Source organism: Haliotis rufescens, unplaced genomic scaffold (genome assembly GCF_023055435.1).
Source record: "Haliotis rufescens isolate VD_foot unplaced genomic scaffold, xgHalRufe1.0.p SCAF_2, whole genome shotgun sequence".
Lineage (NCBI taxonomy): Eukaryota > Metazoa > Mollusca > Gastropoda > Lepetellida > Haliotidae > Haliotis > Haliotis rufescens.
The window spans coordinates 23,285,342-23,310,159 of record NW_025963890.1 but is presented as its reverse complement, the minus strand read 5'-3'; the positions used below and the strand labels follow the sequence as shown (position 1 = coordinate 23,310,159).

Genomic DNA, 24,818 nt, shown 5'->3' with positions numbered 1-24,818 from the left:
AACATTTCTTGTGATTTTAGTAAGTGTGTAGTAGACAATGTGACATGAAGCAAGCCAGTCTGTTCCACTTCCAAAGACAAATCACTGTCCTGTGTCTAGTCAGTTGGGGAAACAGCCCCCATCTAACAGATTGACAGCTGAAAACATTAACTAAAATACTGTTGAAATGCGTGATATTATTCAATAGCGAGCTGAATACGTTCTTTAGATGGAAACACCATGTCTGATGGCATGCTGCAGTTTTTAACAAGAACAGAGAGTGTCTAGGCCTTTTAGGTGTTTCAGGGAAATATTTGATAAACCTGAAGTACACTTGAATTAAAATACCAGTCTGGGTAAACAAAGCTGATGTCCTTTTCAAATTGAAATGTTCTTAAAAGCATATTAGATATATAAAAGTATAAAGATGGTGGAGTTCTCTTGAGACATCTTGAGTTACATTGATTGAAATTCCTCAGTCTTTTTAGTGTAGCTTTCGTTTCATGAAAGGTATTGAAATATTGAATTTTTACACAAATGTTGTTTGAAATGCTTCAAGTCTGTGCAAAAGTATATGAAAGCTGAATCTATCTTCGTCAGTTCTGAAACAGTTGTCTGGAAGCTGTAGACAGATATGCAAATAGGATATTTTTTTTCAATCACTGGCCTATTATCATATCAGTAACGATGTTGTCTACCAGTATCAAAGAGACTTTCAAGTAGGCATACTCGAGACAACAGAATGTAAATTTGAATCATTTCATTCCAAATAAGAAGCAGCCTCTTAGGGTGCTCTGACTTTTTCAAATTCTCTCGCATTAGATGAAATTGCTTCTCTTTGATGAAGGACCATTTGTTGTTATCTCAGCTGGAAAATATTTGACGAGAATAAATACATTTCAGGGGAAAATCTGCTGTAACAGATTTGTGACAGTAGCAAGATTGGGCAAGGAAGATGCTTTCGAAATGTTACCAAATGCAAAAGGATGGGAGGATTTTTGAGAATTTGAAACACAACACCTTTATGTAAATTGTAACTCTAAGTAATATAGATTCATGGACCATCTGTGATATAGTCGCCATGGTAACAGCTATTCGAAAGGGCAGTGAGAAATGGTTTGCCCTTTCCCAAATTCCTCCCTGTATCTAGCTTTTCTTTGTGAAATCGAAATAAAAATATGCACAGTTCATTTGATATATTTTTGAACAGGAATTAGACTGATTTTTTCATGATAAGCCGACACAACAGCAGCTTCAGATCTGCGATGGCCTTTAACTGTTTTCTTTGCTGCTGTTAAGAATCAGAGAATAAAATTTCAGAATCCAAATGGGTGAAGCCAAGAAGAAAGAACAGAAAACATTCTATTTTGGCAAGATCATAAATTCATTTTATCCTTTATGAGCTTCCAAAGATAAGGATGCAAGGGGGGAGGGATTTAATGTGTGGAGCATAATGCAATCATAACCGAGGTCGACCATCTGTGGGCTCTTGTTATCAGGTCACTGCAAACTTATCTCAACATTTTCAAGATGCAGAAACATCTTTCAGTGTATACAGAGAAGTATGAGGAAACTGCCAAAAGTGAATCAATTTTGATTTTTTTTTCTATTCTTCATGTTTCTTTGTGGATGTTTAAATAAGGATAGTATTTCCATGGCAGGAATCCCCCCAACATAACAGTAACTGTACCCACCATCTGGCAACTATTTATTTGTGTGACAATGTGTGAACTTGTGTTTCTCAAGTTAACATGATAACCAGGTTCTTTATGTTTGCATTGAAAAGTAATGATGATGATAAATGTTGTCATGACTCAATTGTGTATAATCAATATGTAGGTGTGTCTCTGGCTGGCCAGTTATGTTTTCATGATTTACATACTGAGTTGGCTGAACAGTATAGTTTCCTTGTATCTTTTATGTGTTGTGTGGGTGAAATTGTACATTTGAAAATGATGTTTTAAGACCAGGAGAATGTCTGTACAATTATGTCATCCTGTTTCTGTATTATTTCATCCATTAATTGTGTCGTTAAGTGTCCCAGCAATGTAATGTGACAGTTTATTGGGCTTGTTTATACTTTGATAATTAGTTCCTAATTGACTTGATAATTGCTTTTCCTGACTTGCCTTTTGCAGTGTTGGATATCAGACACAATTAATTGTAATATGTGTTGCCATTTCAATGACATTTATTTCAGCCAGGAGCTGAAACTATCGGTACTGCCAATTATAAAAATAAACATTTTTATGCCTTTTTATGACCACAGCTGTATGTTTATGACTACAGCTGCCTGTGGTAATGTTAAGTTTAAAACAGATATAGTAAATTTAAGAATGAGTCACAATATGCAATGAAGGTAGGAGGAATGTGGATAACATAATAGCACTGGCTGGAACATGCTTTGATATACATTCCTGCAACCATTACCATTTCAAGAAAATAAGACTATGAATGATTTAAGTCAGAAGTGACATGATATAGGTATAAGAAACTTATGATAACCCTGTATTCCAGACATACATTTCTGTTTAGATTAATGTTAGTTCAAACTGTATGTGCTTAAATCCAAAAAACCCAGAGCAAGCCAAGCCAATATAGATATTGTTAGCAGCATCTACTTTCTGCATGAAATCACCACTGTGCTGTCAATACGCAACAGCGAGCATTCACACTCTGTTTGCTCCAGCACCCCCAAAAAAACATTCGCGTGCCACATTAATGACCGTGCAGTTGTCGTTGTTTCGAATACCTGTCGAGGGTTGTTTGAAGCGATGTTGAAGTATCAACAAGCAGGTTACATAAAAAGCCTTTGTAAGGGTTATTCGCCAATTGCCTGTTTGTTTGTATTCAGGTCTTGGCCTAATGTCTCTGCTCCTTAACATTGTAATTTCCCCTTATCGTGCCTGAATGCGCTAGGATTAGGTAGGCAGTGAGAAGGTGGAGAGTCCATGCTGCTTTCCCATTGTTGCTTCATACGCTCGGATTTCACGCTACATGACATCATTGACTCGTGTCACATGTAATAGCAAGTGCTAGTAAAGATAGCTGCACTCCGACTGCACCTGGGGGCCGTCTCAACGAAATGGCGGCATATATCGACCGTAGTGCAATACAGTGCAGGTATATTGTCAGTGTTGTATGTGTTGGTCATATGGCGTATGTAATTGGTGTTACTGTGAGCTATTTTGGGCAAGGTGTGTATGGTGTAATGTAATTATGAATGATTGAAAGCATTTTTTCATACTTTTTTCTAAAGAAAATCATATTCATGTGTTTAAGAAAGTCAGATGTGCAATAGACTTGAAGTGTAGTTGTGGTAACTGGATGTTTCTTGTTCAAGATGGCTCCTTTAACTTGATTTGTTTTCATTTTTTGTTTTTTCAAGTCTTCATAAAAAAAATGAAATCCAAAATGTTTTGCTGGCAGTGAGTGAATATGTTCTAATTAAGATTTTTTTCCCTTCCAATTTATAACAGAAAATTCGACTATGATATCTCTTAGATTTTGACCATCATATCATCATGACGGCACTTGGTCATAGAACAGCAGATACCTACCATACATTATCTGTCCATCCTGGACAGGTGTTAATGTAGTTTGTTTAGTTGTGCACATGTACACCCTCAAATGTGATATGATAAGTAATCAGAGTGTTCAGTAACAATTTTGTCATACAAATACTTTTTGAATTAGTTTAAAAAAAATAACTTTCATTTTACATTTGTTTTGGACAGATGATTGATAAAAAAACTCTTAAGTCAATGATAATGTTGGATGTTTATATAAACTGTTGTGAAACTGTAGCAATTTCTACTAGCCATTTGGATGCCAATATCAATATGAGCACCTGTCATGATGTCTCAGTGTGTTGCATGCACACCATCAGATATACTGAGAAACATGTAATGCAATTATGCTTGTCCTTACGAAGTTGACCCAATTGTTTGTAAACACTGGTTTATTCAATGGAAAATATGTTCTCTCTCTAAAGTTCTGGGTACTGGAGATCAAACGTTTAAATATACTTGTGTCAATGAGACCAATGCTGGAGACTTATGTTTTGTACAGTGGTAGAGCTATTTCAAATATGTTCAGAATCTTGATGAATCTCAAATGTTTCAGGAATGCTAACTGATAATCAACATATATGTCTGATATGAAGGAGATATTTAATGGTTGGGAGAATCTTGACCTTGAATGTTGATCCTGATCTATGGTTATTGACACACTTCACACTGACTTTAAATGCTGCTGTTCCCTCTCCTTTACTGATAAGCTATAAACTTAGTAAAATAGATAAGAAGGAATGATTGTCACATTGTATGAATTCCCCACACAATATTTAGAGCCTTGGAATATTTCAAAAGTAATTTCCACTAATGCTTGCCTGTATTTTTCTGTATTAATATGTCCCATTTGATATTCATACGCAGATATAATTGTTCGTAAAACATACTTCAACTGTAGTCAAAGTTGCATGCAAACATACGACGGAGGAAATTAGGCTTGGCAAACAACGTGTAATTTGCATAATTGTGCTGAAGAGCTATCGTAAAACAGAACAAGCAGGCAAGCATGATTGTGTGTGGTAATTTTAGAAGTTTAACAACAATATTCACCAGTGCACTGAAGAAGTTTATAGCCAGAGATATCATTTCCGACCACTCATATATCTTTTTGATGACATGTGATCCTTTTATCTGGATTAAGATCTGCAACTAATTTAGTTTGCATGCAGTGTTCAATTTTGCCATTATGGACATGTGGCATTGTATTTCACAATTTTGTCTGGAATATTCATTTTATGTACTTGAGACAGACAAAGAGTCTACGTTTTTAAGTTTTAAAAAACCATGCCAAAATAACCTGTCATAGTGTTCATATCTCTTGTGACCAACTCACGCTATGGGCAAGTACAGCTAATGTTTAGTTCATGAGGACATAGTAACAGGGTTCGATATGGAAGTGGCCAGCCATTATATCATGTCAGAACAAAAACAGCCATCAAATAATGTAAAAAGGACCATCTTGAAAGTTGAAGCTTTTATCACGCCAGTGATTTACTTTTAAGGTTGTTGTCATTGGGCCGAATGTTCAGCTTGTCTTTGTGCCAGTGGGCACGAGTGTACACGTGCGGAAATGTGGGTGGGCATTATATCCATGTGTGGCTCACATTATCTTTGAAAAGTTGCATGTTTCTTTGTGTAAATTGTAAAAAATTTCGAGCGTATTGTTTGCAGTGGTATTTAAAAGTAGCCTTAAAACAGTATGCCATAACCGTTTTGACATTTGCAGCACCGCTTGAGCTACACATAATCATGGATGAGGGAAAGACAGTATGTTATCATGGTAGACCTAGTGTTAGATGACCATAGGTTTTATTAGATTTGTGTCTAGACAACTTGACAGGACAATGTAGTATTTTGTCATGAAGAATAGGAGTTCTCTTAGGTAGGGCATTCATTTGGAGTTTAGTTTGGATGAATGTTGAGGTTTTTTTGGCTTTTTTAGCATCAACATTGCTTGTTTTAGATCCAAGTAGTAATGACAATGATGCCAATGTAGACAGTCAGCTGAGGTGAGGAATTAACCGGTTTCACTCCATAATCAGTGATGAGTCAATGTAGCAATTTGTGTAGTGTTTTTCACTGTAAATGAGTACATAGTGATTTGGACTTGTCTGTAGATCAGATCACTTGACATAAGGTGACATTTTAGATTTGTGGCTGAATGTAAAACATATCCCCTTATATCAGAAACAAAATCTCAGACAGTTGAAGTGTAGGGGGATTTAGGAAAATGTGGATGCAAAGACGACACCTTGAACGCAATTTCAAGAACGATAAATTGTGATACCTTCCTTAAAAAACAGGTTTGTTGGCCTGCCTTTCAGTTGCTGTGAGTGAGTGAGTTTGGTTTTACCCCGCTTTTAACAATATTCCAGCAATATCACGGCAGGGGACACCAGGAATGGGCTTCACACATTGTACCCATGTTGGGAATCGAACCCAGGTCTTTGGCGTGACGAGTGACCGCTTCAGTTGCTTAGAGAAACATTACTTAAATCTATATGTCACTTGATGAAAGATCAAGTTATATACCACTTCATGATCAACCTATGTCTGTTTGATACTGCATCAAAGACAAACATAGATCTCTATGCCACTTCATGAAAGATCAGCAGCTTGCGTGGTCTAGTTGATACAGATCATCTGCCAAGATAGCTGAAGGTTGTTTGTTCGACTCCCTGACGCATCATAACCAAAGTTGTTGAAAGATGGTCCTTGTTGTTGCTGGTGCCTTGCATTGAGGGGATATAATAGGGACTGGACTGTTTGGAGTCAATAAACTGTTTCAGTTGGGTGTCTATGTTAAAGTGCAGGATGGTATCTCTTTATCTTCATTTACTAAAGAGGCAACTAATGGGATCGTGTGGTCAGGCTCGTTGACTTGGTTGATGCATGTCATCTTATCCCAATTGCGTAGATTGATGCTCATGATATCACTCACTGGATTGTCTGGTAAAGACTCGATTTCTTACAGTCCCCCCGTCATATAGCTGGAATATTGCTGAGGGCGGCTTTCAACAACAAACAAACTTCATTTACTAAATAGAAGTACAATATCTTAGTCTTTCTTGTCTACAGCACCTACATATGGAATAGTAGATATGAAATGTTGTTTTCATTTCTTACCTGGTATGTTATTCAAATTCACTGAAAGCAGTAATGGGGACAGCAAAAGTGACTTTCCAAAGTGATTCATTATAGAAGCATTCTTTGGTGCCATGTTCCCAGATGGAGTGATTTTGTATGCATTTTAACAATTGATCTGCTATAGAAGACTCCAGAAGGAATGTAGACATCAATAATGAGTGTGTGCCAGTCTCATTACAAATCTATGTATTGCTTGACAGTGTGTCAGGATTGAAATCATGCAGAAGGACTGCAAAGATTGTACAAAAGTCAATAGGGAATGAAAGGATCACATTCCTAAAATTGAAAGCTGTGTAACAGATGGGGCATGACTACAAGCAAGGACAAACTGTGCAAGGATGGCAAAGACGAATCTTAGAAAGATAATCATAAGTTTATGATGATGGGGAAAAAAGGAGAAGAAAATGGATGTTTTCATTATGATGGGGAAAGATGCAATTGTTTTGCCAATTTGGTATGAGATTTGTAGTTATCATGGAACAGAAAACAAACATTACAATTGTTCATCTCCAGGATTAAATGTTACCTGTAAACTTTATCAGATTTCGTGACAACTTCATCCAGATATTTAAAGTCATAAGTTTATCTTCTCTCATATTTAAGAAGATTATTTCTTAGCGAAGAATTAGTTCTTTGTGAAACAGTTGAAATTCTCAAGGTTGGATTTAAGACTGAAATGTATGTTATCTTGTTATTGAGTCACTATCTCTTTCTGATTAGTTTTCCACCTGGACATTATATATTGTCACTGAATTGTTATTGAATTTAGAATATATGCATGATGATAAGTATGTTGGGGTCCTCTGCACTATGTTATGAATTTTGTATTGTACAAACTGAAATAGGACACCACACAAAGGCCCATGTATTATAAAGTTACACTTATCTGATAAAGAATTAACAAAACTGGCTATGTATTGAAACCAGTCAGCTGAAAATACATGTTAATGGCTTGTTGCCAGCGAGTATTTGTTTATGACCTTAACTTAAATACTGAGACCATTAATAGATCTTGTGTCATTCAAGCCTTAAATCCCCCAAAGCTCTTTATTATAATACATGTACGTCCATGTTCTCATGTTCACTGCCATTAGTCAATAATTTGTAAGACCGACAATGTTAAATTTATTTAGAATTCTACGCTTCCTTCTACATGTAAATCTTTCTGATAAAATGTTTCATGAAAGTGCAGTTCCTCAGCTGGTGTCCAATTTTTCTGCCAAGTTAAACAATGTTTTGTGTAAAGTCAAGTATGTTAACTTTATGAGGGAAATGTTTGGCTAAAATGGCCACTTCTGCATATATAATTCCACATAAATATTCATATCCGGTAGATAAATGTAGTACAAATGTGTGAATTGATTGTGAAATTGTGGGCTCATTCATGAACAAGGTGCAGCAAAGTAGTTTGTCATTTGTAAATTGAAACATTGTGAAACATGGAGATCCATCTATGACTCACTCTTTCATCGATATCCTCATGTTCATGAACTTTATTTTTAGTGTACTTCCATTTTATTTCATCTTGGTAAATGCATCGATTGATATGTTTATGTTATGCTTGAAAGGGTTAATGAGTTCGCTAGAACTTGCAATAGGAGAGATTTCCTTCCCATATTTGTATGCTAGTTGATCAAAGGGCATTTAGATTGATTTCAGCCGGACTATAGCTTCAACAGGGAGAGATGTTATGGCCAGTTTGATTACCTAGAACTGATGAATAACTCGCCTAATGAGTAAAATCTGCTATTGTGGCTCAGTCATGTGTAAAAGCCGGAACCCAATAGAATCCAATGCAGTTTGAATTTGTTCAGTAACTGTTATGGCTAGCTTTATTAACCTTCAGATAAATTTTATCTAGTTCAATAAGTATAATGCATGAATTTGAAGATAGGGGCAAATTAATCTGACAGCAGTAGTGAAAATTAAATCTTTTGAAGTTTATGGATAAGCCTTGGTAAAATGATGGTCTAATAGAATTAGTCTGCACACATATATAGGTTTGATGTGTGTATCTCAATGATACTGCTATGGTCTGATTGAAGTCAGCTAGCATTATGACTAGACAATATAGAATTGTTGTGAGTGCATGTCATCTTTTCAGCTATGATAGTAAGATAGAGATAAAGTGAGATAAATTTCATATGTTCTGGTATACATACCAGATATTTTGCTGTGTCATATCACATGCAGTTGTATTTCAGGAGAAACAATTTTATTCAAGAAAGCACTGTACATTGTTCAGTCAAAATAGGGTCTATAACAGCCATGGAAAGACATAAATATTATTTAAGGTGAGATAACTATCTAGCACTGATTATGAATTTCTTTCAGATCTGAACTTCATGTTTTTAGCAACACAGAAAAACATATGAATTCCTTGTGTTCATTGAAGGGTTCACCTTGTGTTCATGAAAGCTTACCCTTGTATGTATTCATTCAAAACATGTGTCCCTCCATACCACAGTCTGGGAACATTACTATAGGGTGGAAGTATATCATGCTTGTTCCACTGAAACTGCCATGGAGTCAAAACCTTATCCAGAAATATCACTCTGACACGCCACCATTTAAGCATGGAATATCATGCTGTCACAACCAAGATAGTTTGGGCTATAGAACCCATAAAAAGATCCCAAGTTGGTCTCAAGCAGCTTGGTATCTGGGATGTATCAGTGTTGTACATACTTCACAGAAATCCAACCCCACTTCAACCCATGGTCATCATTTGGGTTCACTTTATCAAAATCATAATTTTTGTGAAGCTTTGGAATTGACCTCTGACTACAGAAATGAGAAATGCTGACTCTTGTTTGGGAGTTTCATCCTGAAGCAATTTTGTTCTGACCATATTCATTCTAATGACATTTCAGAGGTAGTCAGGGTTGACACTTAACTCAAAAGCTTTACAAGCCCAGGTGAAGATGAAATGCTCTTGTGATGTTAAAACAATGGTGAAATTGGGAAATTTGTACTAGCCCCGGTCTAGTGTTAAGTCCTTAACCCTGGTAGTTAGTTTTTCTTCAAAAACAAAAACAATCGGTGATAAATGTTCTTTGGAAATGTGCATAAAATTTGAAATGCCTACCTGGGTAAACTTTAGGATGGTTTACTTGCAGTCTCGTTACACCTGAAAAAAAAGGTATACAAGTGTATTTGTTGGTAATTTGAGTTGAGATTTGTTCCTGCAATCTTGTTTTAAAAGAGGAAAGAAAAGATCAAAGCTATCTTCAAAGTTTCTTTTTTATATTTACTTGGGTATAGAATTTTGTCAAGTTTTCTAAATTATTAAAAGATTGAACCCAACTTTTGAATCTTGTTTAACTTCAAGGACTAATCAGTTTGTGGTGTGAGCAATCGGCCTGATTGAACAACACAAAAACATCCATTTGTTATGAGATAGCAATGATATATTTAATGACTGTGACATATTCCTTTCAACTTTTGTGTAATCCTTGGATACTCACTTGAACATGCTGTAAGAATGTTTAGGGAGTTCCTACTACTATGAGCCAGTGAGGGAAAGTCATTACACACATACAAGCTCTGTTTGTACAGGCAAGTTAAATGAGCTTAACACTTCCCTACTTACGTCTTATCTGTACAGGGCTAGGGTCACCAATCTACCATGATAATATATCGCAATTGAAGTTACAACTTTGCCAATTGAAACTTGTTATCGGTCAATAATTGAAAAATGATAACCCAGAACAAAGGACATTGTCTTGGCGTTTTTGCAAGCATACTGAGGTTGTTTGAAGTTTCTGTTAGCAGTTAAATGGTTAATCTTCAACAAACTGAAGATGTACTCTGCCTCCAATGATAAATTTAATATTTGCCTTCGTCCATATGTCTGTATGATCAGCCTCCCTACCTTTCCTCAATGTTTATACAAAATGTTCATAAACTGAAACCTTCATTGCAGTTTGTTATCTCTCTCCTTTAGTCCAAATATGAATGGCGTATTTGAAGATGATCCTTCCTTTGAAAAAGTCCAGCTCAACACCTATCAGGTTTTCCCAATCTGTTCACCATGACTGAAAGTTTATGTTGCTGTCAGTGGAATATTTACTTCACTTTGCAGGAAATGTGATCTTGTGTTTTACTGGTATTAAATATGTGTTCTCTATTACCACTGTTCCCGACCCAGCCAAATAAGTAGATGGCTAAGGGTCTTTCTGCCTTGTTGATAAAACAGAATTCAACAAATTTTCTATGGTATGCTTATGCTTTAGCCTTGTAGTGAGGTTGTGACCTCAGGTCAACCCTTGAAATAGCCAACACTTGTTTTACCAGCTTTGAAGAATGCTCAAAGAGGCCCATTCAAGGAGAAATAAAATTCATGCGAAATGAAGACTTAACATTTGCTTAAATCACCAATGTTTAATTGGACAATAGTTTCTAATTCCATTTTAGAAGTACAAAAAGCACATGTACATTACTCTATGACAATGATTTGCTGGCTAAAAACTGTAAAGGCTTTGTATTTTTCTTTGAAGATTATGTTTCCATTTCATTTGTAGAAATGTCTGATTACTTTTGATAATATTTTTATGTTACCATTTTATTTTAAAAATAAGCAAGAAATGAATTACTTGAAGCAACAAGAGATTGCTTTCCTGTTTTGTATTACTTGAACACCTGTCAAGTGACTTAATAACACTTATTTGATCTAAACCAATTACAGGTGTTCCAAAAACACTTCAAATAATGCATTGAATATATGTTTGAATCATCAAGTTTGTAATACATGTATATCCATTTCAGTATTTTCATCATCTACTTTTCAGAACATGTGTCATTTCAGTACTTTCATCATCTACTTGCCAGAACATGTGTTGTTCAGCATCCTGTCCATTATCAATTGTTGCAAACGACACTTATTTGCAAATTCAAGATGACAAATGCATGTGGTAGTAAATGTGTGACAACAGCCATTGATTTCCTATTTATTTATTCCAAACAGAATCTTTAGATTCGCAGACATTTCAAACATTTCAAGCCTTTGATTTCACAGATGAGTACTAAGTTTTCCACTGGACTGAAACAGACACATAACTCTGAAACAAAAACAGAACAGAATTTGGACATACTGCTAGCCATATTTTACTGTTTATGTGTAAACACATTAACATTTCAACTTGGCCTGTCTGGTTGTCCGGCACAGCCTGTGACCTCAGTAAAGGTCATCTGAGCAATAACAGTAAAATAATGTTTAGCTGGACTTTTATGACTTCAACCTGGACTAAATACAAGATAAAGGGGCCTTCCCTGGTTACCTAGACTACAAGCTTGGCCAAAGTACAACCAACCATATTTCCATCCTGCTCACAGCCTCCATGAGTTTACCTAATTAAATTTGAATCCCAATCCCCCCTGGATTAGATATTAAGTGTGATATGCAGTTTGCTTAGATAGTGTGGATGTAGAGGAGAGCATGTCTGAAGATATCTTGTAGCTATTAACACAGGTTTATGGCTGCTTGTCAGGTGAGAAGTGTTCCACTATCGTGGGTGGGAGCTTGTACTACAACACCATAAACTGGTATACGAATATTTGACTACCTGCCATTATCTTGAAAGCAGGACAACAATCTTGCAACTTTCTCATACTGTTTTGGATTCTGTGGTAGTAGGTTTTGTGAAATTCTTAATTCTGTAGTGTTTGAGGTGACGATTGCTCATCAGATGACTCATGTTGTCATGTCTATGAAAACGAAGTTTGATAAGGTAAAATGAAACAAAATTATTCTGTCAGTGATGGATTTCTGTTGGCTTTTCTATCTTATTATCTTGAAACCAAACTTCTAAAAGTTACTTCAAATTTTGCCTAACTCTAGCCCAAGTAAATTCATCTCATTTTTGAGTGTCAAAACACAAATGGAATGGACGAGTACTCTATTATTCATCAACACATCTACAAAATTATTTGCTCGAGACAATCTAACTGAAAGGTTACGCCATTTTCTAAGGGACTAAACTTTCCATATTGCCAAGCCCTGTGACATATGTGTAAAATTGTATGTAGATTAAATTAGCAAAAACAGACAGGCACCAAATGGTTTTGTCTGTTTGAAAAGCGTAGACATTTACAAGCTTTCATGGTTGGAGAATGCACGCAGCCATGTGATTTTCATTGTCAAATTAAAAGCAGGTGCAGGATATTAGATTACAGGAGATCCAACATCTCCTATCATTTCTTGCATGTAACTATCACAATACTTTTAAAGTTAATTCTTTGGAGAGTTTCTGACAGGATTCTGAGCCATATTTCTTTGTTAAGCGCAAATGGTTTTAGGTATATGTTGTTACAGGAGTTTAATATTTCCAAAGTCATTCTTTGATCCCATATCAGAATTTGGATCAATTAGTTCCTTGGAGAATATTCTTTGTTGCGATAAAGTAATATGGAAGATTTTAACAGGATCATGTCTGTCATGACACGGAGATGCAAATTTGATCATTTTAAATTACATTCTTCCCTTGTGACTGCACTTGTAGCTATGAAAATAAACATTTAAGCTATAAGCATGTTCATATAATACTCCAACGACTTCTTCAGGTTTCTTCAAATTGAAACCTGTCCTTAGGTATTATGACGACAAGAAGGTTAATTTCATATTGAAGTTCATATTTTGATACCCTTCTATACATATTTGATAATTCGTGAGTCTTATTTGGTTTTCATTTCACTGGTTATCAAGTAACATGATTAGTGTTTAATTACTAAAAAATGAGATTTTATTCAATCTTAACCCATCTTTGAGAGCTAAAACTTGTGCTAAGTTGCAAATGAGGACAATAAGTTATTGAGTGTTGAAAGTTTCAGATAGGCTTGTTTTTAACTGTTATCGTGGACAATATTGAACCCATTTCTGGGTCAGTACAAAAGGATTATCTGTCTGAAATGATTATTATACCAATAAAATATGAAATATCTGCCTCAAGTCCAAATATATTAAATGAATAATATTGCACAGGTGAGATGGCGCTAAACTTATTCATAGCGGAAATTAGAAATTTTTATTACTGCAACTTATTCATTTCATTTGAATTACCAGATGATATTTATTGAGACAGTTTGCGAGGTTTCTGATTATCTGGAGATAGAATTTGATTGCATATTTTATGACTCAAATTATGCTGATTTACATTTTCAGCATTTCATATTTCAAAAGTATTACTTATATAATTACAGCCACCTGTTCAAATTAATTCATCTGGACTGAGGGGAAGCTACGAGAGCGATAATTATTTACCGATCAAATCCTAGCAGGTGGGCTGTCATTAAGCAAAAAAAAAAAATATGTGTGTAGAATCAATACTGTTTAATTAAAGTGTTTACTTAATAGTCTAAACTGAAAGGATTTAGTTTCTGTGAGATTTTTTCTCGATAATATCAAATATGTATTATGCAAAACATTGTTTCAATGGTTTTGATAAAAGTTGCAAGGCTCACAGTTAATGTACATTTCATAAGAATACACATTAGATAATCTGTTTGCCTTGTTCGTGAGTATCATTGTTATAAAACAAAGTCTAACACGTGGGAGACTTCCTGTGTAACAACAGAAAGGCTTGACTTTATAGAACTGCCGAACCTGTAAAGACCCAAAACAAATAAAACTTCTGTCTGCGGGTAACCAGTTTAATTTGTGGCAATTAGACCGCCCTTTTATTATCTATTCCCCAGATTCACACCATCAGCGCTCTGCTTTCCTATTTAAATTTGCTAACAAAAGAAGTTCTAGCTTTTCCTATGCTGACAGGTCTCTGTAGACTGACTGAAAATCAGATCAATTTAGTGAATGTTAGCATGTTTGGATAGTGGCATTTTGAAAGTTGCAATAGCTTGTTCTTAGGAAAGCATCTTCTCTTGCTGTGATGTTTATGTGGCAACCATCACACTGATGTATGTACACAAGAGTCTTCAATGCAAGGAGGTTGTCAACATTTTCCTTGACATGATGTTCATATTCAGAGTAAATATAAAGAAAAAATGTTTACTGAGCAGAAAGAGTAGCAATTGTGTGAAGATGGAACTGAAAGTGTGTATAGGAAGTTGGATGTGGAGCTTCATTTCTGATCTGTGACATTTCCTAATCATTTTAGCTCACCTTGCCTGAAGGGCCATAGCTTGTGAAGAGATCTGCATCATCTGCTTAGAACATTTTGATTGATTCGAGCACTTACAGGGGGTTAAAATTTGACTTGGCTCCTCAAAATTGTAGACTTTAATCATACACAACATTGTTATTTCATAACAAATCTTAGGAAACATTAGAAAACTTGTTTGAAATATTTGTAATAATTGGTAAAGTTTATACCAGACATTAAGGCCTATTTGAGCCACCAGGTAAAGCTTTAAAAGGAGACTTTCATTTTGCCACTTTTCAAATTTTTGTTTGTAATACTGCATCTATCAACATGGAACATGCCTCTACCTCTATTACATCTCTGCCATAAATCCTGTATTTTGGCTTCAATTACACCAACTAAAGTTTTCAGATTTTCAAGACGTCATTTTCACTGTCAATCACACAATTAGTTGTAGCCAAGTAGTCTCGTAATTACCCAAGCCATGACGTCATAATGGCAGCAACCTCATTTTGTTCCTGTGTGTGCTAGAGTCAACACCTATTATGAATAGTAGTAACCATCTGTGAAGCGCCCATGGCTATTAGGACCGATCAAGTTGGACTCATCCATAGCCTTCTAGACACCATCGTCAGATGCAGGAAGACTTACTCTCCTCCAAAGTCTGGATGTCTTCACAACTCCTATGGTTACAGCGTCAACAACTCTTAACCAAGATCCGATCCAGAGCTGTTTCTAATCAAACCAAGATAAACATCATAACCTATATCAGCTACCACAACATTCAACGGAAAATTGGGACATATCATAGACGAAGTGAGACAAGACACTGCAGAACACGAAGTGAGACAAGACACTGCAGAACGTTTCCAAACTTCAACTATTAACTTAGCTGCTAAAGCCCATGGATCATCACAGCCTCAGAAAAGTCCATGGGACTATAAATCCCCATCTGCTAAACAGCCTCCTAAGAAGCAGTTTGTCCCCTCTGGGAAGGATTCATTCCAACCAAGTCGGGGGTACGACAAATGATAATCTTCGCAGGATTCTTTTCGCCAACCAGACTACAAGAAGTGAGGCTACAATCGCCGTTGAAAATCGGGAGGCAGAGGTGAACGTAGGTCCCTGACTCCCTTACCACCCCCTCCGACGCTATAGACACTTTCGAACTGGTTATGTCTATGGACTGCAATTTACGCCTACTGACTTTCAACATAATGTTGACTCCGGGCCCTGTGGGAGGGCGCCTTCTGTCATATGCCGAAAATTGGAAGCAGGTTACGCCTGACCACTGAATTCTGGACGTAGTGGCTCACGGCTACAAGGTACATTTCAGGAAAAGTCCCATCCTGAAGACACACGCTGTCGGATGCAGATTCCATCTAGCTGGAGCCAAGTTAGCGGCAGCAGATCTAGCTGTCAAGAAGCTATTAAAGAAGCGAGCCATTCAGAGACTTACGGAGACCAACAACACCAAGGGGTTTTATTCGCCGGTCTTCTTAGTCCCGAAAAAGAATATATCAGAGATGAGGATGATCATTGACCTAAAGACTCTCAAGACCAACAACACCAAGGGGTTTTATTTGCCGGTCTTCTTAGTCCCGAAAAAGAATATATCAGAGATGAGGATGATCATCGACCTAAAGACTCTCAACAAAAGATATCTGGTACCACCACCAAAATTTTCAGATGGAGTCCATACGGAAATTAAAGTCAACGTTGGAGACAGAAGACTGGCTTATCAGCCTAGACCTACAATATGCTTATCTTCACGCCCATCTCATCGGAAATATCTACACTTCGCAATCAATGGCCGACGCTACGAATTTCAAGTCCTACCATTCGGAATAGCAATAGCCCCATGGCTGTTTACCAGGATTACAGCACCAGTCATCAAGTTTGCTTACATCCAGCTCGTTCGAATCCATGGTTACCTGGATGATTTCTTAGCAGCAGACCAAGAGAAAGCTAAACTATGTCTGAACATGATATTCTTGGTTCAACTTATGACCTACCTAGGCTTTCTAGTCAAACCTTCCAAGTCCGAGACTACTCCAGTGCAAGACATCATATACATCGGAGCAAGATTTCAGCTAGACAGAGGATATCTATGCCCACCACCGGATCGATTCATCAAGACTATCAAGATGATTCAATCACTCTCAAGTCAACTCAGCAAGATGCTGAGGTGCTGGATGTCTCTTCTAGGCAACTTATCTTCTCTACAGGATATAGCCTTCGGAGGAAGGCTGATGCTACGTCCTCTACAGACTTGGAACAATCCTATACGATCTTACGGCCTAGAGTTCCAGACCCAGTTAACTCCCAGATTACTACGAGACCTCCATTGGTGGAATCACGGAGAGCATGTGATGAGTGGCATCCCTCTGACTTATCCGATGCCAGAACACCATCTATTCACAGACGCGTCAGATTCAGCATGGACGATCTCACAGCACAGGGATCGTGGAATACAGGAGAGAAGAACCTTCATGTCAACTGCAGGGAAATGAAGGCTATCTATCATGCCATCATGGAATGGAAAATACATCTCTCCCTGTAGTTCTCATAGCCCAGACAACACCACAGTAGTGGCCTATATCCAGAAACAGGGAGGAACCAGATGCAACTCCCTGATGACAGAGACACAATTGTTTGCCTTGGCAGACTCCTTCAATTGCCGGATGGAAGCGAGACATATACCCAGGAAAATGAACATACTGGCCGACAGTCTTTCTCACCATGGTAGAAAGGTGGCAACAGAATGGACTTTGATGCATCCACAGATCTTCGCGTGGACAACCAAGTTATGGGACACACCATACCTGGATCTATTTGCCACCTGTCAGAACTACCAACTTCCGGTTTATGTCAGTCCAGTTCCCGACCCAAGAGCTCACCAGATTGACGCACTATTGATGGATTTGACGAATCTATTTGGGTACACATTCCCACTATGGTCTCTCTTAGACAAAGCCATCCACAAGATGGAGGAGACGAATTACATAATGTTTCTGATAGCTCCAATATGGCCCAGCAGGGCGTGGTTCCCCAAACTACTAAAACTACAAATGGAAGAACCTATCCAGCTACCACTTCGCTGAGATTTGCTATAATAGAAGGTGATAGATCAGCCCTTCATTCTGTTCTTAAACATGATGGATTATCAATCGGAAACCATCCCATTCTCAACAGACTAATGAGATCCTTTCTTCTAGAAGATATTTGAACTCCTCATATCTTCCCCAAGTGGAATCTATCGGTGGTACTATTGGCATTGTTAGCAGAACCTTACAAGCCCATGGCTAAAGCTACCAGACTTCAAAAAGCCAAGAAAACATCGTTTCTCCTAGCCATGGCAACAGCAGCAAGAGTTTCAGAGTTACATGCCTTAGACTATTCTAGTCTTACCCATGATCAACATTGGACCCCAATAACTCTAAGATTGCTCGCAGACTCTGTAGCCAAGAATCAATCTGCAACTATGGGACTGTTGGGTCATAGACACTATACAATTCCTGCTTTAGGACCAACAATGGATCACCCAGACAGACTCTTATGTCCCATCAAAGCTCTCAAGTTCTATCTCTCATCTACAGACCCACACAGACACCATCGAAGGAGACGCTTTTTATCCTGTAAAACTAACTCCAACAAGGATATCATCAAGGCTACTATAGCAGGATGGCTAAAAGCCACAATCGCATCAAGTTATACACAGGCTCAAAATTCTACGCCACGTCTCGGATCTTGCTCAGCTCACGAAATAATAGCCCTAGCCACGAGTCTCTCATTGTGGACATCAGTCTCAGTAGAATAAGTAGTTTCTAGCTGTCAATGGGCCTGACAAAACACCTTCACAAGCTTTTACCTGCGTGATGTACAGCCGGACTTAGAGGGCATATATTCCCTCGGTCCCGTTGGTCGCGGCACAAACTATTGTCCACCAATAGTTTTACCCCTTCTATCAAAAAAGGGGTGAGGGGGTGAGGATCCGACACCAGCAGCATCAGAGGGTGAGTACACCCTTGATTATTCTGTCTATTTGGTGTAGGATGGAATAGAAGCGCCTTAAATATCAACTATCACCATTAGACTAGAAGTGACATCAATACTGGAAGTGAGAAAATAACCAGAAGTGACGTCAGCACCAGAAATAGCAGTAACAACTTTTTAACCAAGAAATGACGCTTTGAGTAGAAATAGACCTGGAGAATCGTCATTGCCAATAAAGGAAAATCGACATACCGGAAGTGAGGTCAGAACCGGAAGTGACGTAATGGCTGGTATTAAAGTCACAAATCCAAGTTTATTACGATCAAGATCAGCAAATATAATGCTGGTTTAGTGATATTATCACATATTTGACTGATTCTCAAAACATTTCCTCAAGGGGAATTTCAGAGCAAATTATTTCAAGTAGGATTAGAATCAGTACATAATGGTTTCCAGAGGAGGATTGCAGTTAATTACACAGGGAGTTACTTGAGGCAGATCCCACCGGGTCCCTCTGGTATATTCTGGCAGAGATGTAAAAGAGGTAGAAGTTTCGTAAGAATTATCAAACAATAGTTATCATTGATAATAATTCTAAGAATACTACCTCTATTACAATTGATTTACTCCCTCCCTACTACCGCTAGTAGGCTAGTAGGAGATGAAGGGAAAAAAGTGAGGTTGCTGCCTTTATGACATCATGGCTTGGGTAATTACAAGACTACTTGGCGACAACTAATTGTGTGATTGACAGTTAAGAGGACGTCTGTTGAAAATCTGAAAATTTTACTTAGTGTAATTGAAGCCAAAATACAGGATTTATTGCGGAGATGTAATAGAGGTAGTTATTTAGAATTATTAACAATGATAACTGTTGTTCGATGTTCCCACAAATGATGACGTTATAATGGTTCAGGTCAGTGCTAACGCTATTGATGATTGTGATGTTTATGGTTATAATTATGTAGACAATATGTATTCAGTTATGAGAGATTTAGAAATCTCACTTTACAGTATGCTTGTCATCAGGCCTTGTCTCATTATTTCTAAGGTTCAAACCTATGTTGTGTTAAATAAATGATACATGCTTAGGATATTGTAGAATGAAAGAAACTCAGCCAGCGCCTCTTTACCATTGTGTTTGTTATATGTTTGTAGCCATATTAATGAGGATACTTTTGCCCATCAATACAACACCATTATAAGTGTTGCAGTCAGTATTTTTGTTTGCAGTAAATGTGTATTGTAAAATGAATGGTAGTGTGTGGGCTTTACATGGTGTATGTGAATGTTAATGTTTGTTGTTTGACACTGCAGTAGCAAGAGTCCAGTTGTATTTTGAGTATGTACCAGACAAACAAGTCATTGATGTTATGAAGCAGTGATCCACGCTGTAAGGGTAAAGTGGCATGCTGTCAACCAAGTCACTGAGCCTGACCACTTGATCCATTATGACCAGCAAAGATTGCAGGGGACCAGGGCCTCGTTCCACAAAGTGATCTTAGCACAATGCTTTTGTCATAAGTCTGTGTTATAGCATAGGAGTTTCAATTGTCTTGGCACCAAGATGCTTTGTGGAATTGTCATGGGGCATTGCATATGAATACTTTTCTTTATCACTGCCATATTTTAGACCAAAATGCCACTCAGCTTGGCCAAATGGATACCATGGTTAAGTTAATATGAAGTTTGTTCAATACCTTATGAGTTCAAGCTTAAATTAGTTGTTTTTATCCCCATTATGCTAACCAGGTGGGTTCAGTTGGAAGGGAGCATATCATGTCATCCACTTTGTCATTCCAAAGTGATGTCGTGTCTGTCTTGCAACAGAGTGAGTTCTACAGACAATTATGATATCTATGGTATTATGCAAATGCAAATAAACATCTACCTAGTTCATGTTTATATGTTGTGAGCATGCCATTGCTGTTAACTGTTCTTACATTTTGATACAACCATTCATTGTTACTGAATCACAAAGTCTACTCTTAGTTATACATGGGGCGGTTGGGTAGCCTAGTGGTTAAAGCGTTTCCTTGTCACGCCGAAGACCCGGGTTCGATTCCCGACATGGGTACAATGTGTGAAGCCCATTTCTTGTGTCCCCTGCCGTGATATTGCTAGAATATTGCTAAAAGCGGCGTAAAACCATACTCACTCACTCACTTAGTTATACATATTATTTTATATATTTGAATTCTGTCAACTCCCTACAATTCTGTTATGAGCTACAGAGCTTTATTTTGACTCCTTTGTGAAACTGCTGGATTGATGAAGCTGAAACTTTGCTTAGATAACAGCTAGTTTTTAAGTGTTTTATTTCAATTCATTTAATATTTTGGTCTTTAATGTCCCTTGCAATTTTTGCAGGTCGTAAGAGGCAATCAATGGATTGGGTGGTCAGCCTCGGTGACTTGGTTTAAGGGTGGCAATGTGCCCTGACGGTGTGGATTGTTGCTCAATTACTGGATTGCCTGTCCCAAAATCTAGTATTTACAGGCTTCTGTCATGTAGCTGGAATATATATATATATATTGCTGAATGCAGCATTAAACAGCAAACACATATGCAGACATTTATGATTGAGTAATGTGCAACATACTCTAAATATTGACACTATGATTCAAATAGCAGTAAGTAATTCTAAAACAATAAAACACAGAGATTGAAAGTAATTATGTTCCATAAATGATTTCTTCAAAAACAATTTCTGATACTGTCAGAAAAGCTTTCTTTCAAGTTCTTTTATATTTGACAAGATGTCATTATTTAACAACATAGATTTGATATTAGTGAGTTTTACAAACAATAGATTTCTTTGCAGCAGTCATTTGATAGAATTGTGATGTTAAGACTTGAAACATTGCCAGATATTACACAGTTTTCAAGTGCTATCAATTTATGTACAGAACGATTCTGCTTGAATAAACAGATATAAATATGATTTGCCTACTTTTAAAAGGTTATGTCAGATGAAGATTTCAGTGTTTGCTTAAATAACTCGTCAGAAATGTAATTGCATTTTCATTGGACATTTGCCAACACAAAAGGGTTAGCTAGTTTTTGAAGCTTCTCTGGTAAGGTCAAGCACTAGCAGATCTAGAAATACTAATGCAGATTACATGTGTACAGCATCAGCTTACTTAAGTAGGTTTGTACTTCCAGTTAAACTTAAGAGAAAATGTGTGGAAAGCATTTCTGGGAATGTTTAAGATATATGACAGCTTGAATTGAAGATGAGCACGAATGAGTGAATGATTTGTTTTGGGGGAAAATGGCTATAGCTCCAGGAGAAAATAATGATGATGGGTCAAAATACACATGGGTCAATGACAATACTTTCAAAATGTTTTTTCATATTCATGTTAAACTATTTTGAGGAGATACACATTAGTTAGGGCAGAAAGAGATCTTCAAGATCTGTTTAGGGCTGTTGGAAAGCTTAAACACACATGTCTGTTAACATTTTGATTGCTATTTCTTGATTGAATTTGGTCAGGTTATCTACTCTTCTTTGGAAGCTTTGTACACGTATTTTATATCTGGGGAAGGAATCAATCCACAGTGCTTAATATTGCCGATAATGATGACCAGAATTCAAGATCAGCTGTTTCTCAAGGAGTGGTGGGTCGGTCAGGTAGCCTAGTGGTTAAAGTGTTCACTCGTCATGCCGAAGACCTGGGTTCGATTCCTGACATGGGTACAATGTGTGAAGCCCATTTCTGGTGTCCCCCACCGTGATATTGCTGGAATATTGCTAAAAGCAGCGTAAAACCATACTCACTCACTCAGTCACTCACTCACTCAAGGAGTGGTACAGTCTGGCTATGTTAGTGTGTCATTTTACCTAGACAATGTGGTCGGATCCTTTTCTTGTCAACTTCTGGTTTATTTGCTCTGGGCTGGACTTAGTGTATGAAACTTGGGGACGGGTTCTTTACCTAATTCACAAATGAGAGAAAGAGAGCAAAAGGTATTAGCTTTTGGCAAAGTTTTGTAAAGGTTTAAATGGATTAGCTTCTCATTAGTATGTCCCATTTGATCGAAGCATGGTAAGATTTAACATACCAATGCTTCTACTGTTGCTGATGATAACTTAGTATGCAAACATTTGGAAGATGTTAATGAATTCTGTGTGTGGATTAGGTTGAAGTTATGCAAAATTCTGTCTTTGAACTTTGTTTCCATACAGGGTTCCATTTTATCTTTACAACTGATAAACGAAAGGGTTACGGTCATGTTAGTGCTAAGATCACTTTGTGGAACAGAACCCTGATCTTTTACTTCTATGAGGACAATTCATAAACCTGTCAAATATTTGAAATAGTGAATCACAGAAGTTTAACCCATTTATGGAGTACACCATAAATATTGTTCTATATGATTGTAATTCTTGTTTGTGTGTCAGTAATTGCCGATGGACATGTGCTCCTGGGGTCACCAAGGTCACAAGTATATTTCAGCCAGTTGCTCTGCCTGTCCCCCATTAATCACATAGGAATATGTTCATGTTTTCATCTTGCCTAAAAGGCCCTTGGGTAGGGACATAAAACTTCAGAAATAAAGTTTTCAAAGTACCTATCAGTTCTTTGTGACTGATAAATAGTTTCTATTTTATGAGTATGCCATTCTGTGACACTTTATATTGTTTGTCAAGAAACTATTCTCATATCTGTCAGCTACTCCTATTGGGAGCATTTAATTCTGTTTTCATTGAAACACTGTCAGACACATACAATAGCGGGGAAACATTTCATTGAATTCTCTATAGCACATTGGTATCAGTTTCAAAGAACACGCTTCACACTTAGTGTAGTATGTGTGTGCCAATGTGAATTGAATCACACTTAAAATTAAACACAGATGTTTCAAATTAAGTTATAATCATATCCACTCATTTGAGGGATTGGTAAATTTAATAGACATATCCATTTCAAAATTTGGAATTATAAGCATGTTTTTGAAGAATACATTAGTCAATTTTATGCTGATCATGTTTCAAACATTTCCAAATTGAATAAACTATAAAGTGAAGTAAATTAGAACATTAGCTACCTCTTTGGAGAAGTCTCTCTGGTGTTGGAGATAGGTCTGAACTCACTTCAGAATGTTGCCTGAAATAAACAGAATGTATATATTGGCCACATTGAGAATTAATGCTACTAGTTAGTAGCATCTGTAATGGTATGGAGATTGCATTTCACATATGTGAAAGTTTCAGTTAAACAGTTTATGTATCTGGAATATAAAATGTTGACAAGTAGATATTATTTCTAATTTGAAACTATCTTCATGGTAATTATGTGTGGAAATTTACATTTAAATGTTGAAATATTTTGATAAGGAATACTATTTCAAGGATCCATAGATGCTGTAAATTTGTATATGGATCACATTTCTATTTATGAAATAATGAAATAAATATACAGTGATAACAGAAGATTTGATACCTGAATGAATTATACATACAGAAAATATGAAACTGAAATCAGTGTACTATATTATGTCAATCTAGGAGCCTGAAATTAACTTTGGTTGCAGTATGTGATTGTATCTATAGGAATACTTTTATATATACATATATACCAGTATTTTATAGCTGAGAATAATCAAAAAAAATCTTTATGAATCCAGTTCTGTGAAATGTTCAAAGACCCTGATACATTTTTTAAGTTAATAACAGTAAAATAATTGATTATTTGGTGAAAATGAAATGGTTATATGGTTGAGTGATTTAAATATCACATGAGATTGACCTTATCATTCTTAGTTGTTGTCAAATTATTTTGCATTTCTCTGTGCGATATGCTTGACCGGTTATCAATCAAGTGAATTTATGACATTTTAAAATTCAGCGTGCCTTACAGAAATTGTATGGGTTATTATTTGAATTGTTTCCTGAGCTTGAAGATCTTTGAGTGCGTGAACTGCCTCCAGTGTTAAAGAAATCAATTCAAATTTGAATGTTTGACACATGAAAGCAGGCTTCACAGTTGTTTTGTACACTGTAACAGATTTGGTTCAAATC

The 24,818-nt window shown here is 36.8% G+C and overlaps 2 protein-coding genes across 9 annotated transcripts in view; both read left to right on the top strand.

Moving 5' to 3' along the window:
- Positions 1 to 24,818, top strand: part of LOC124146210 (caspase activity and apoptosis inhibitor 1-like) — a 228,174-nt gene that overhangs the window by 11,873 nt on the left and 191,483 nt on the right. Inside the window, exon 1 of one of the 8 annotated variants that reach the window (XM_046516396.2) lies at positions 2,959 to 3,102. The exons of 5 other annotated variants lie outside the window; for them this stretch is intronic. The gene's annotated coding sequence lies outside the window, so the exon portion shown is untranslated. Of the gene's footprint in view, positions 1 to 2,958; positions 3,103 to 12,165; positions 12,188 to 24,818 lie in introns of those variants that run through there. 2 more of the 8 variants (XM_046516397.2, XM_046516398.2) reach the window with 2 other exon arrangements.
- On the top strand, positions 16,321 to 17,307 carry LOC124146171. Its single transcript, XM_046516321.1, has one exon. It carries the CDS (start codon positions 16,321 to 16,323, stop codon positions 17,305 to 17,307), a length of 987 nt encoding a protein of 328 aa, XP_046372277.1.

Excerpts from the sequence above, each read along its gene's own strand:
- LOC124146171 (XM_046516321.1), top strand. The coding sequence starts at position 16,321 with ATGAGGATGATCATTGACCTAAAGACTCTCAAGACCAACAACACCAAG.